The sequence below is a fragment of the Coturnix japonica genome, chromosome 1 (assembly GCF_001577835.2).
Source record: "Coturnix japonica isolate 7356 chromosome 1, Coturnix japonica 2.1, whole genome shotgun sequence".
NCBI classification, from domain to species: domain Eukaryota; kingdom Metazoa; phylum Chordata; class Aves; order Galliformes; family Phasianidae; genus Coturnix; species Coturnix japonica.
In genome coordinates, this window is record NC_029516.1 from 62,350,699 (window position 1) to 62,364,302 (window position 13,604).

The following is a 13,604-nucleotide window of genomic DNA, read 5'->3' on the forward strand; positions in this document are numbered from 1 at the left end:
CTCAGAATTTAAGAGAAGGATGAAAAGGAATATCTTGACTTAAAAGGTCAAATAAGTCTTGACGTAACTTCCACTAAGACTAAAAATGCATCCCATTTTGAAGATTTGCTTCCAGTCAGTCCTTGATATATGTACTTCTTTACTTGGCAAGTAATTTTACTAAAATAAGCAAGAAGTATAAGGAATAATTAATAAACAGGGAAAATGAATTTGGAGCGCTTGTTGTGAATTTGGTCATTTTAATTTTGGAGCGTACAATTTCAAGAGACTTCCCACCATCAACATCCATCTCATCCTTCCCTACCCTTACAATTATATTCATTCTTAAAATCCTGACCGTATATCTCATGTTGTAGAGCAGTGGTCAAATTGGGGAAGAGTCAAGCTCATCAGTTTTGTACAACTCCACATTATGGGAATCAGAAGTAGAAAGATTTTGTTGTTATTGGTCTGGAACAAATCAATGTCAATAATGGAAAGGCAGAATATATGATCTGTCCCCAAATTTTTTTCAGCACTGAGTTTCCATTAAAAATCCATACTTTTTAACAAAACTAAAATGCAAGACTTATCATGTAAAATAAACAAATTCAACCCCAATTTTTTAATTTCCATAGTGCTACCCCATAGGATCTACCAGTGCTGCAGAATAGGAGTTACACGACTTTTCCATTTATTCATACCTCTTCACAGGTCACTTATTCTAGAACCTGTAACTCAACTGAATTTCTGAGAGGCATAATTATTCTCAAAATACTGCTTCAAAGTACCTACTTAATATCAATCCAATAAATTTACAACAAGATAGGGTAATGAAACAGAGCCCAAGCTGCTTTTCTATAGCCCTTTCCTCAACAGAATCACAGGATTAAATCCCTGGTGTTTGATAAAAGTTGAACATATTTATTTACACAATTAATTCATCAGCTTCAGAACGTATACAGTCTTACCTACCTCATTATTTCTTTAGATAAACATAATGAATTTTGCAAGTTGTAGCAGCTGACTTTCTGTATGAAGGAAGCTGTGCATACCTGCATACCTGCATATCCCTAGAGCATTTGTAGGGACACTTAATTGCAATACTTTGCCTTCAAAGGCAGTGTCAATATTAATGTTGAAAGTGCGCAAGAAGCACAAGAGTGCACAAGAAGCAAAGCACTATGAAATCAGAATGCAAAAAAAACTAAAAGAACATCACTCAGCCATGTGATTATATCTCACACAGGTCTGTTCCAGTAACCCTAATTCAGCAAGGAATCAGTCAAACACAGATCAAAGCACAGTCTCAAGCCATGACACCCTCAGCCTCAGCACCACTTGCAATTTAACATACACTGAGGCACAGAATGTCTTGTCTACCACAAATCCACCACCACTCCAAGACAGAAAACACAAACACCTTTTTTTACCTTTCTGTGGGCTCAAAAACCACTTCATCACGTCTGAAAAGGCCAGACACAGAAGCACCCAACCACAGTACAGCCCACATCAGCACATTCAATTAGCTCAATTCTTCCTAGCTCAGTGAGGACAAATCACACCACTGATACCGCTAAGTGATACCTAGTGATGCAGAGACTACACAAGCAGGTTAAATGCTCTGTGTGTTTAGAGCTTATTTCAAGCTTTCTCATTACCTAGTAGCAAAGACGAAATCAAGGATGTGGATGGATGACAGCTACAGGACTGGTTTAAAAGGGCTACTACTTACTATCAGTCCAATGACTATCCTCAATCTGATTAAAATTTTTTTTCAGTTCCCATCTGGATACTGAGACGAAAGTTACATCACTGCTGGACTGACAGGATGGAAAGCAGATTGTGATGACTTAAGAATCTTCAAATCCCTCATACTGAAAGTATAGTACCTGGTGATTTCCTCTTGAACCCCTTCTCTAATCTTAATTTGCCACTAAATGTTGAGTGGTTGCTTTCTGGTGGTTAAGTTTTCTTGGTTTGTTTTTTTTTGTTTTGTTTGGTTGGTTGGTTGGTTGGTTTGGTTTGGTTTGGGTTTTTTTGTGTATGTCTTTTCTTAATGAAAAGCACTACTCTGTTTTGCTTGAGAAGTATGTTTTTCAGACATGAAATATACTCTCCAAGAATGAAATTCTACAAGCTACGTGATCAAAATTACTGAATAGGTGGTATTATACTGCTTCTAAATTATGTATCTTTGTGCCATTTGCGTCTTCATAGCCTCATGTCCTAAGCCTTCAAGTCCTAGGTCTGCCCTTCCAGAGGAAGAAAGAGCACTAGTAAGATGCTTGGGCATAGTAGATGCTGATGATCATTCTGAGTATCAATTACAAGGATAAATTATACAGCTTAAGTTTTACAACCTGCCAAACAAAAAAGTAGAGGGAGGCTGAAGACAACATATAACCATCTGAAGATGGAGATCTTTTGTAAAAAACTGTAGAAGGCCTCTTTAGCAAATCTTACAGTGATTTTAACATTAAGAACACTTGTCTCCCTGCATCAAAAATCCAGCGCTACTTTAAAGCCTACACACCACAACTACTTTTAAGTCATTGTGCAAAAGGCAGTGGGATTGTCCCCGGTTTGTCAGCTAAGCACTCTAATCTGGTTAAAAGAATATTCTAAACTGACAAACAGGTGTACAGGATGGCCTCATCAATACGTGCAGAGGAGACTGACAAATTCCTGTGCCATATATGAGACATCATAATTGTTGTGCCCAGACAAATGCTACCTTTGTATTTTCTGAGGACGGTTAATCCAAAGGATGCCAAAGCCTGAATCCAGATTTGAAAGCTCAGTTCTAAACAAGCAAAGGAGCACTAGCATCAATACAGTAACCACAAATCATGAAGTCTGCAGCTTTGTTCAAAAAGGTTCCTTTTTAGATGAGCATCTTAATGTGACCTGTGATACACCCTGTTGGTGACTTTATGTGTGGATAAATAACTTGGAAAATCAGTGAGATATTCCAAACAGTTCTCCAATAAAGCAAGTTACACACTCGAATTTTGTTGTGTTTCTTACCTCCATCCTGAAACTTGCTCAGTCTTTCAAAGTATGATGACATAGGAACTTGAACAATATCTAGAATTGCCAGAAGTGTCCGGGTCAGTCTGAGAAGCTCACTAAAACTATAAAAGCCAAAGTATATGAGGTTTCGAGCTAGATGTACCACCTGTGACAAAAATAAAAGTGAAGGAAGTATTGTTAATCTTTGGGTTATTACATTAGATAAAATCGCATTTTACACAGCATCTCACACAGCAATCGAGATCTAGAGTGCATTCACATTAGTACAAGTGTTTCCACTATTTAAATTGGCTTTGGACCAAGGCCACGGACATCAAATGTTTTTCAGTTAGACAAAAAGATTGAAAATAACCTGAGGTTTAAGATGGACTGAAAATATAGAATTGCATCTGAGAAAACAAGTAAGACTAAGAAGAAGAAATCCAGGAAACTGTTTAAAAGGGCAGTAGTTGTACAGGAGATGGAAAAGAATAGTCTTTGACTGTGGAAAGTCTGAATGAAGGTGATTTAAGATGACCAGAGGTAGGAGCAAAAAAGTTCTGGAGGTAGATTGAAGCGAGAATTGGAAAAGATATAAGCACATCCCCCTTATTCAACGTTATTTGAATATATACTATTTAGGTCTATCTGAAGTTTCTGTCAGGAATTTCAAACAATATTTGGAATGCAAGATTATTCTGAGAATTTCTTCCCATGTCCTGTCCTACACAGAGAATAGTACTCGCTTACACTGAAAAATTCCTGCATGCTGATTCACTAACGTGGAGAGAAAGAATGCATCATCATTCACACTCCCTCCACACACATCCCTTCTCCTGTCTCTGAAATACAACAGTCTTAGGAGAAGAAGGGAATAATATAGCTGTTTGACAGAAGACAGTAATATTATTCTCTGTAGTAATAGTTATCAACAAGAACACCAGAATTAGAAATCGGGGTTTCACTGGGACATTTATTCTGAAGGTGCCTTTATTTTGAAAGTTCAAGTGTTCATCTAGGAATATCAAAAATTAGAATGGAGATAGCTGAGAAGTACCTCAAATGTAAGTTTATTTTTCTCTTTGTCACCAAAGGGAAAAGGCTGATTTACAACTTCTTTCAAGTACTCTTCCACAAATTCCATAGTTAGTGCAAATTTCCTCTTCATTTCATTTCTTGAAGAATCTGTGAAAGAATCATACCTACAATGCAAGACACAGAAGGAAGAGATCAGTTGGCACTAAAGAATAAACAAACAAGCAATAATGCACTAAAATCACTATCAGTTCTTGGCAAGGGGTAGAGGTCAACTAATTCTACACAGACATGAAATGAGGTTTCCTCTTAGCCTTCCGTTCTCCTTTACTATCACTAGAAGAAAGACAGCAGACCAAGAAAGCAGCTCAGGACAATCAGCTTCCACCACCAATTAGACTCTGTTGTCCTAAGTCAAAACACTCCCTTGAATCAGTAGCAGAAGCAATCCTGCCTGCCGCATTGCTACGCTTCATCCTCTTCATCTCTTCGGCTAGATATTCCATGTCTAGGTCTAGCCCAGCAGTGCTGCTCCATTAAATCATTTAAGCCAAAGAAGGCTTCCACTGAAGTCAACGGGCCCTTCTTCCACACTTAAATTTAACACGTGCTTAAGTACTTTGCTGAATGGAGACCAAAGCTTTAGTGAAATCTTTCTGGGGCAATAACTGCATTTAGCTGTACATTTTGGTTTTCCAACTTTAACTTTCAGTTGAGGAAGAAATTTAATACTAAATTCCAATGTGGTATATGTCTGATGTTAGGCACAATTTGATTACTTCAAATTCTGCTGCTCTGAGGAAAGGCCATTCCATTTTATCCTGTTTGTTCTGTATAAGAGAAATAAAGTGAGCAATAAAGTGAAGTAAAATGGAAGATGCAGGCACTATTTAGTGATGGGACTCAGGAGGTCAGGTTGATGGTTGGAACTTCAGTTCAGATCCTGAAGATCATTTCCAACCTGGATGACTCTGTGTTTCTATTTCCAAGTAAAGCTACCCAAGAAAGCTTCCAAGGTTAACAATAACTAATTGCTTATTGTTCTATATCTAAATATCTTTTTACATGCATGCGTTGACATTAGACAGCTACAACCATTTTGTTCTAAGAGTAACCCCAATAAAATAACTTTGTACCATATTTTGCAGCATTTTCAACTCACTCATGAATTGTGATCTTGGTAGGAATTTCAGTCCACAATCTGGCATATCTGACAGGTACCACTGATTCCTGAGGATCTCTGTCCACATGCATGTGTAGCATCAAGCGGCAAAAAGAAGCCCGGAGGTCATAAGGAAGGCTTTCATCAGACATACATCGCAGGATCAAGTCTACTGATAGTTGTGCAGAAATTTGGTTGATGGCTAGATACTGGCGGTCCAGGCACATTCTTGCAAAGAGGTTCAATTGGTACCTTAAATAAGAATAATAGCACATTTCCAACTGACTTACTTGAATACTATGAAACAATGAACCTCAGAATCTCACTTTACAATCATGATGTCAGCGCTTCTATTGCTAACAGTAAGAATGATTAAGAGTGGTTTTGATAACCAAGGGACAAAGTTGCTGTTAAATATTTTAATGTCAGGCTCCAATCCCCATTAAGACTGGGCTCCCTTTGAAACTCAAAGCACTGTTCAATGGAAGGCTGAAGCATTTAAACAGTTTGTTTTCAATCAGTATAAAACACTGTTCCATGATTCCATCTCCATTCTATACTCTAGGAAGTTGTGAACACTCCTTCTTCAGTGTATACCTTGCTTCCCAGAACAGTACAGCATGAAAAAAAAAAAAAAAAAGCTTCATGAATAAAAGGTAAGGGGAAAATTAGAGAGACACAAAAAGCTGTCACAAACAAAGAAAACTCAGTGTATGTCTGGAACAGACAACAAAGATTGTGATGCTTCCTAAAGGAAAAATCTGAAACAAACTTTTAATCCCTGTTTCTGGTACAATTTGCTTTCCTTTTGCAATACTGGCAATTGGAGTGGATAAGAACTGTGCCAGGTTCCAGGAAGAGCCTACATTTTCATCTATATGCATAAGCAGTTTTACCTGTAGTAGGTAAGAACTTCTAAATCAACTTTTGTGCCCTCCTTTGCCTCCTGAGCCAGGTGTCTTATGGCTTTGCCATGAGGTTCCTTGTTACTGTCAATCCAGTAAAGCCACACTTCCTCTTCATCAATGTCATCTGAGATGACTGGGCATTCTAAGGGATTGTCCATTTGTGTTGAAATCAGCCTGCAAGTATAAACCATTGACAAGGGAGCCACTAATAAACTGTTACAAATGTAACAACAGAGTAAATAACAAAAAAGGTATGTTCTGATTATGGATGCTCACTTTGTCTGAATGAGAATGTCAGCATTTCCTGGGCTCAGCATAAACTTGCAGATAAGTTCCTGCGTTACTGGTATTGCTGTGGTGTTAGATACACACAGGTCTGATAAATAATCCAGGAACCTGTGCAGTCAAAAGAAGAAAAACACACACATGCAACAGAACAAATGACTTTAATTACTGCATAGAAACATCACTCTAAAATTCTCTAATATGTCACTGATATACAAAAGAGAGCGTATATTGTGAGATTTTTCAGAACAGACTTTCTTCATTTAAACTATTGGAACTCCCAACAGATAAAGATGAACAACAGCTCTAAGAGAAACCCTGAACTATCCTTAACTCAAGGAGAGAAAGAAAAAGACCCCAAGTAAGACACTACTCAGGAAATGAAAGAGTTGTGGCAGAACGTAAGCAGCCTAATTATGTCTTAAGCTTATCTACCCTTCATCTTAATCAGGAACCGAAAGCAAGAACACACATTCTTATCATTCTTATCCATCTTATCCATCCAAGTAATGGATGACTCCCTAACACAAGCAGCAAGGAGATATTACTTGCACTGGAGACAGCCATGGGCCCTCTGAGGAACTCCACTGCACTGGAGGAGTTCACATCTACAGCTTTTAAAGCTTTCTTTTGAGTCTTGAAAGTGACACAGCCAATGATCAGTTGAAAGAGACCTGGCAAGATCTGTATTCAAAGCAGTCATTCAATGAAAAGCGGAACTAAAACTATTACATGTAAACAGTTTTCTATAAATTCGCATCTCAAATTTAGGTCTTCTGATGTTTAATAAGGTTCACACAGAGGCTTTCGTTACTCTCGGGACACTGATAAAATATCAGCTTCTAGACCCTCTTTTATGAATTCCTCTGTTTGTATTACTTCACACTGCAGCCTTTCCCTCACAGGAATATAAAAAGTGCTTCTTCCTTCCATGTATCCTCTTCTTTTTACAACAATTTTAGGAATTGATTATCCTTCAAACCTCTAGCAAATGTGGCTAAAAGTAGGCATGGCCTCAAGAGCCGTGAGGGAACAGAGAAAAGGTGGAACACACACACAGAGCATATATACAGTTTCCTTAGAAATCCTGAACTGCTAACAGAAAAACAATATTCACAATTACTGTGGACATTATCCAGACTTCTGTTTCTTAATTTCTTATATTCGTATTACTTCGGTACTTCTACAACTGAAAGTCTAGTGAAAAAAATAATAAATTGATTTTCCATTAAAAAAATACATTTATACAGCCTAATGCTGATTAAAAAAAGGCTTGAATTTTTTCACTTGAAAGAAAATCTGGTCTAGAGCACATGTTCACCAGGATCTTTGTCATCCTATACCTGGCTCGCCATCCTTTTAGTTCTGACTTGCAATCAGGACCTGCAGGAAAACTTATTAATAAAACCATAGTTAAGCTAACATCAATGTCGTTTACACCAAGGTTGTCAGCAGGACAACCAGCACAAATGGCATTTTCACAGAAAAGCAGCAGAGTTACAAAAAAACTAAAATTTCTGTTCAGTTGCCTCAATGAATTTGAAATAAAGCCAAACTTCCAGAAGCATTCTACAAAAACCTCACATTTAACCAAGATTTAGATCTGAAACGCAGATATCAACTCTCCAGAAGTATGGTATTTCTGATATTTTCTAGCACGGTGGTGTTTGCATATTTCTTTGTGCCCATGAGGTAAAAAAAAAATTAGCTGGAAGAAAGCGATAACATTATAACAAATGGGAGGGAGATTCATCACTGCTACAAATATAATGTTATATGGACTACTTCAAACCTTGGCTCTCGATTTCTCCTGAGTAAATTAACAAAGGTCTCTATTTCTTTAGCTGTGATGTGTTTCTCCAGGAGCTTGCGATTGTTGTGCAGCAGGGCTGTGATGGTGTCCTCAGCCAAGATATCATAGCCAATCTGGGACTGCATGACGCAGAAGTTCTTAGCAATATATTCCTGAAAAAATGAAAATCCCTGTGATGATCTGTTAAGCAGTAACTTCTCTTTTAGAATCGCAAATATCCAGCTCCGTTAACAATAAAAATCATCCTCAAAACTTTTCTTACTAAACTGGCCTGAACAAGGTACATCTGAACACCTAGAATATGTACTCCAAGAGGAAGACAGAATATTAGGATTGACCAACTCTTGTTATTCCTTCATAAATCAAAGAAAGAAATACATAAAAATACACGTAAAATTCAAGAAACAGCAAACAATTTCTTTTTAAAAAAAGGAAAACCAAGATTTTATATAATTTTAGGAAACTTTCTTGTTCTCTTCTTCCTTTCTCTTTCCTCCAAGACAAAAATATTTCTTAAGTGCTAGAAAGAAAACAAAGACATCACACATAACAGTTCAATTTTTATCTTCAGCTTCTTTAGCCCTATAAGGTTAGTAATCTATTATCTGTTCTGTAAGATACAAAGCACTCGATATCATGTTCATGGGGAGTCTCCAGCAGAGGAAAATCAAGCTATCTGACAGAACAGCCTCTGATTTGACTCACTGCTATCACAACACAAATATTTACAGAACATAATCACGGAGAATTTTGCCTTCACCACTGATGCCCTGGAGCCTATGAAGGAAGCAGTGGACAATAATCTCAGCCAGAGCCTGTGAAGGTACAAGAAAGCCTGCCTGGAAAACAAACCTATGACATTCATCGCTAATCACTCCATTCATATAAAAATGCCTATACAACAAAAACACTATTTCACAGCAGGAGACTGTGTAAGCGCTTTTCTACTTACTATTAACTGACACAAAACCCAGTCTTTTCATTCTCCCCTAAGATAAGATTACCAGAGGATCACACCTGTAAATGCAGAGTGCAAGATCAAACACAGGATATATAATAACAGAATTTATGGGAAAAATTCTTGAATACCACTGACCTGGTTCTTCCTATAGTCCTGCTGAGAATGTCTGAGAACTCTGTAACATAACCTTAACATGTATTTGTATGGGGCATATCTCTGGTCACCTAGGTCTTCAAGTCTCAGCATTGATCCTTCACCTTTGTCCTTAAAAGGAGCTTTGAGGATCCCGAATATCTGTTCAAAATCAAAATCACTGAGGATGAAAATCAAGCCAAGATTTTTCCTTAACCTATACCTGTCAATTTCCTCTGACAGGGTCAGAACAAAGCATCTATAGGCTCAAGGCAGAATTCAATCACTTCAAGTACAATCGACAAATCAGTGAATATAAAAGGGGCAGGGGGACAAGGACAATCTCAGACATTACAGTATAAATGTTTAGCTTTGCATTTCCCCACCAACTTGATTGACAATAGTTTTCCTTGACTGCTATCCCTAGTTTAAAACATGTCAGTTAAGTGCCTTAATTTTAGATAAATTAAAGGATGAAAAAGCTCATATTGGCTGCTATCTGGTTTAACTCTTTTCACTTTATTATTTGCTTACTATTTAGTAAGATACTTAAAAAGAATATTAATTCTGATTTACACGCAAGTCAGTCCTCAAATAAAATCAGGGATCCATAACGGCACTGTAAGTTTTCCTTCAAGGAAAACACATGCAGGATCAGGACCATGTAGCAGATTTGCTTCAAATTTGTTCAACAGTTTACTAGTAAATATAGTCTTCATAATTTTAGAAGTCATCAGAATTATGTGAGACTAACAGACACCAAACACAAGGCCTTGTGACGTGAGTCTTGATTAATGAGTTTCATATCTAACCAATCCAGTTAGATACAACCCAAGATAGCATAAGTCAACTGACCTGAAACCAACATTTTATCAATTCCTTCTCTCCTACAATCTGTTTGGAAGTACAATCAAGTTATTCATACTTGAACATAGAGAATATACCTGAGCCAATATATTTTGTTCCCGCATTAATTTTTGTCGTTCTCGGTTTGGCTTAGTAATGACCACGTCCAAGACTTCCTGCCCATTGTTAGGCACATCAGACACAAAAAAAATCAGATCTTCTAGTAACTTGGTCACAAATCTAGAATGAATAGACAGATTCTTATTATACACAGTCATTCAATACTTGCTAGGATTCATGAAGAAAGAAAATCACATTTTACAACAATCTTTATGTAGCACATCAGAACTTCAATCACTGCAAAGCTAGGTTTGACATATACCTAAGGCTTCCAGGTTTGGGTTTGAATGCACTACAGTGATGTTTTCTAAGACATTAAACAGCAACCAGAGGGAAAAAGGGAGGATGCAAAATTGATGTAGAATAGATGCAGAGTGTTTAGAAATCCAAAATCTCTACCAGCTGATTGCAAGGTCCAAAACCAGTAGACAGACGCTCTTACACAGCCTAGCAGTGATTTACACTGGTAAGTTAGTAACACTGGCCCATAATGCAAGATTGTGCACTCACTGGAGGAATAAAAACAGTTTGCCACAACGCTATTTCCCTACTGACACAAAAAACTATTGAAAAATGACTTGGAAAAAAAAAAAAACACTTTTATTTCACCCATTCTTTCCTACACAAAAAAAAAAGATTTGGCAGAAGTAAATGCTAAAACAGGACCAAGGCAGTGGCAAGTCCTTCAATCTCCAAGCAATGTAGGACATTGCCACCTCACTCAAGGCAACAAGGCACCTCACTCACAGAAAAAGCAAGAAAGGTAAATGTAGAGTGGATCAAGTAGGAGCGAGCTCCTGGAATCCCTACTTACCCAAGCAGGAAGGTAATAAGACAGAGAAACAAGAAGAGTGGGGGTTTTGTTCTTTGTTGTTGTTGTTGTTCTTTGTTGTTGTTGTTGTTTTGTAAAGGAAATCAAAGGAACAAACAAATAACAGCAAGATCATGAAATCACAGAATCACAGAATCATCTGTGTTGGAAGAGGCCTTTGAAGGGCATGTAGTTCAAAACCCATGCAATGAAAAGGGACATCTACAGCTAGACCAGGCTGCTCAGAGTTTTTCTTATTCTTCTTTGTACCCTTTGATGAGTTCAGCTCCAGCAGGGCCTTGGTCTTCCTGACCTAACCCCTACACAGCCTAGCAGCCTCCCTATATTTTTCCCGGAGTACCTGTCTTTACTTCTACTGTCTGCATATTTTGTTCCTACTCTCCAGTTTGATGTGCAGGTCCCAGTTCAGCCATGCTGGTCTCTTGCTTTCCTTTCCTGACTTCCAGCACCTGGGGATGGACAGCTCTTGTGCTCTTTTGCTGAAAGCTTCCTTAAAGATCTGCCGTCTCTGCCCCACTTCCGTTCTCAATTGTTCCACGTGTGTGTTGTACCAGTACATCAACATCAGAACTTCACAATACTGGATTGCAGTGACACAGCAGTCCAAGGCTAAAACAGGGATGTTACACCTTCATTATATTGTATCCCCACCTGATTCGACACAACAATGAATGAAATGGCTTTCCAAGGTTGTGTACTAATACTTTGGCTGTTAGAGATCTGCCCGCTAAGAGAAATTCTTCAGCTAATACTAAACCATCTGTGCTAGTTATCACTGACAAAAGATTTGTGGACTTAACAGCATAAATTGTTTTGTCACCAAAAATTAACATTTCCAGCAAAAAGCTCTGTATGATGCACAGTAGAATAAAAGTTAAAAAATAACTCTGTAAGAGATGCTATCTAACATTCAGTTATACTAGACAACTCTAAGCAAATAGCCAACCAAATCACTTGCAGTGGGAAATATGTAGCTATAATGTACAGTAAAATCCCTTAATTCAGAAGTGGGTGTAAAGAACAGAAATTCTCTGAATTGAAGCATGGATGGATATAAAAAGTAAACACTGAAGACAACAGAAAATGTAAAAAAGGAAAGTAAACAAGAAAAATAAAATCACAGAATCACAGAATATCCTGAGCTGGAATGCACCCACAGAAATAATCGAGTCCACCACTTGGCTCCACACAGGACCACCAAAAATCCAAACCCTATATCTGCAAACATTGTTCAAACACTCCTTGAACACAAGCACGGTGCCATGATCACTGTTCTGGGGAGCCTGTTCCAGGGCTTTCCCTAATCCCCAACCTGACTCTTGCCATGCACCTCCATGCCATTTTCTCAGGTCCTGCTGCAGTCATCAGGAAGATGAGATCAGTGCCTCTCAGAAGAAAGAAAGGAAAGGGACAATCACAGCAGTCTCAGTCACTGTAAGTATTGCTTCTACTGCCCTATCAGCATGAACACAAAGTACAATGAATTACTCCTATCCATTACTGTGATGATACCATGATGCAAGGAGTAACACTAATTTAACAAGAAAAGCTCACTAACCTCCTTTCATTCTGGGTTATTGTTCCATTCTCCAGCTTTTTAACAGTTGATGCTAAGACCTTGTTCGCATCATTGGCAAAGTCCAAGTCTCTGACCTCAGATAGAGGAACTGATACGATGGCAAAAGCTTCCTTGTCCTCTTTTGTTTGGCACGTCCCAATCTGCAATAGTTTTTAGTTTAATTAGGGAAACCATTTTGGTCTCCCACCTTTGCCCAATTATACATATTCTATATGTCAAGTTCACCAGTAGGAAACTGTAGGAATTATGCTGGGATTCCAACCCTGAGAAATTAGCGTTTACCTTTAACATTACAGGCCTTTCTTCATTGGTGTCTATTGGGATGCTAGTACTAGTAACCCAAGTATTGGTGCATAAATGCCTCAGTCGGACATAGGAATTCCTAAAGGAGAAAAAGCAAACAGTGGGTTAAATGGTTCCTTTCTGAGCTAAACTGGGCAAGGTGAGACATGATTTAACACACAGCCATGAGAGGAGAGAGCATGAGTCACACCAGCCACTCATAAAAAAAAGGCAAGGGAGGCCTAGAAGGTACTGTGGCACCTTTTCGCCTTGTGTCTCTTTTCTTTCTGATCCAACATAGAGCAGTAAGTAGGACAGCATCTTGGGATTTTGCAGAATGCTGTTTTTAAACATTCAGATAAGCCTAGGAGTAAAGTACTCCTTATGGAGAGGAAAAAAGATAAAATAAAAATTAGAAGGTATTTTAAACTCCTATCTGAACTGGAAAACACGCCATGGATTTTAAACTCCTATATGAATTGAAAACCACGCCATGGATAAAAACATCTGTTTCTGCAGACTAGTGAGTCCATTTAACCTGTCACAGAACAAAAGTGCAAATGTAGATATGATCATAGTTTCATGGTTTCACAACTATGATCTGCAAAACCTTGTTCCAGGGAGTGAGCATTTACACTATCAGTTCTAAACTGGA

At 38.1% G+C, this 13,604-nt stretch overlaps 1 protein-coding gene across 1 annotated transcript in view; it reads right to left on the minus strand.

Annotated features, from left to right (window-relative positions):
• The window catches only part of ITPR2 (inositol 1,4,5-trisphosphate receptor type 2), a 253,736-nt gene that overhangs the window by 166,563 nt on the left and 73,569 nt on the right, over nucleotides 1–13,604 (minus strand). Inside the window, exons 12-21 of the mRNA XM_032446237.1 lie at nucleotides 12,950–13,049; nucleotides 12,647–12,807; nucleotides 10,235–10,376; nucleotides 9,294–9,452; nucleotides 8,177–8,349; nucleotides 6,376–6,495; nucleotides 6,088–6,273; nucleotides 5,192–5,443; nucleotides 4,052–4,196; nucleotides 3,010–3,160 (exon numbers count right to left, since the gene is read on the minus strand). Coding sequence (XP_032302128.1) covers nucleotides 3,010–3,160; nucleotides 4,052–4,196; nucleotides 5,192–5,443; nucleotides 6,088–6,273; nucleotides 6,376–6,495; nucleotides 8,177–8,349; nucleotides 9,294–9,452; nucleotides 10,235–10,376; nucleotides 12,647–12,807; nucleotides 12,950–13,049 — 1,589 coding nt within the window. The remainder of the gene's footprint in view (nucleotides 1–3,009; nucleotides 3,161–4,051; nucleotides 4,197–5,191; nucleotides 5,444–6,087; nucleotides 6,274–6,375; nucleotides 6,496–8,176; nucleotides 8,350–9,293; nucleotides 9,453–10,234; nucleotides 10,377–12,646; nucleotides 12,808–12,949; nucleotides 13,050–13,604) is intronic.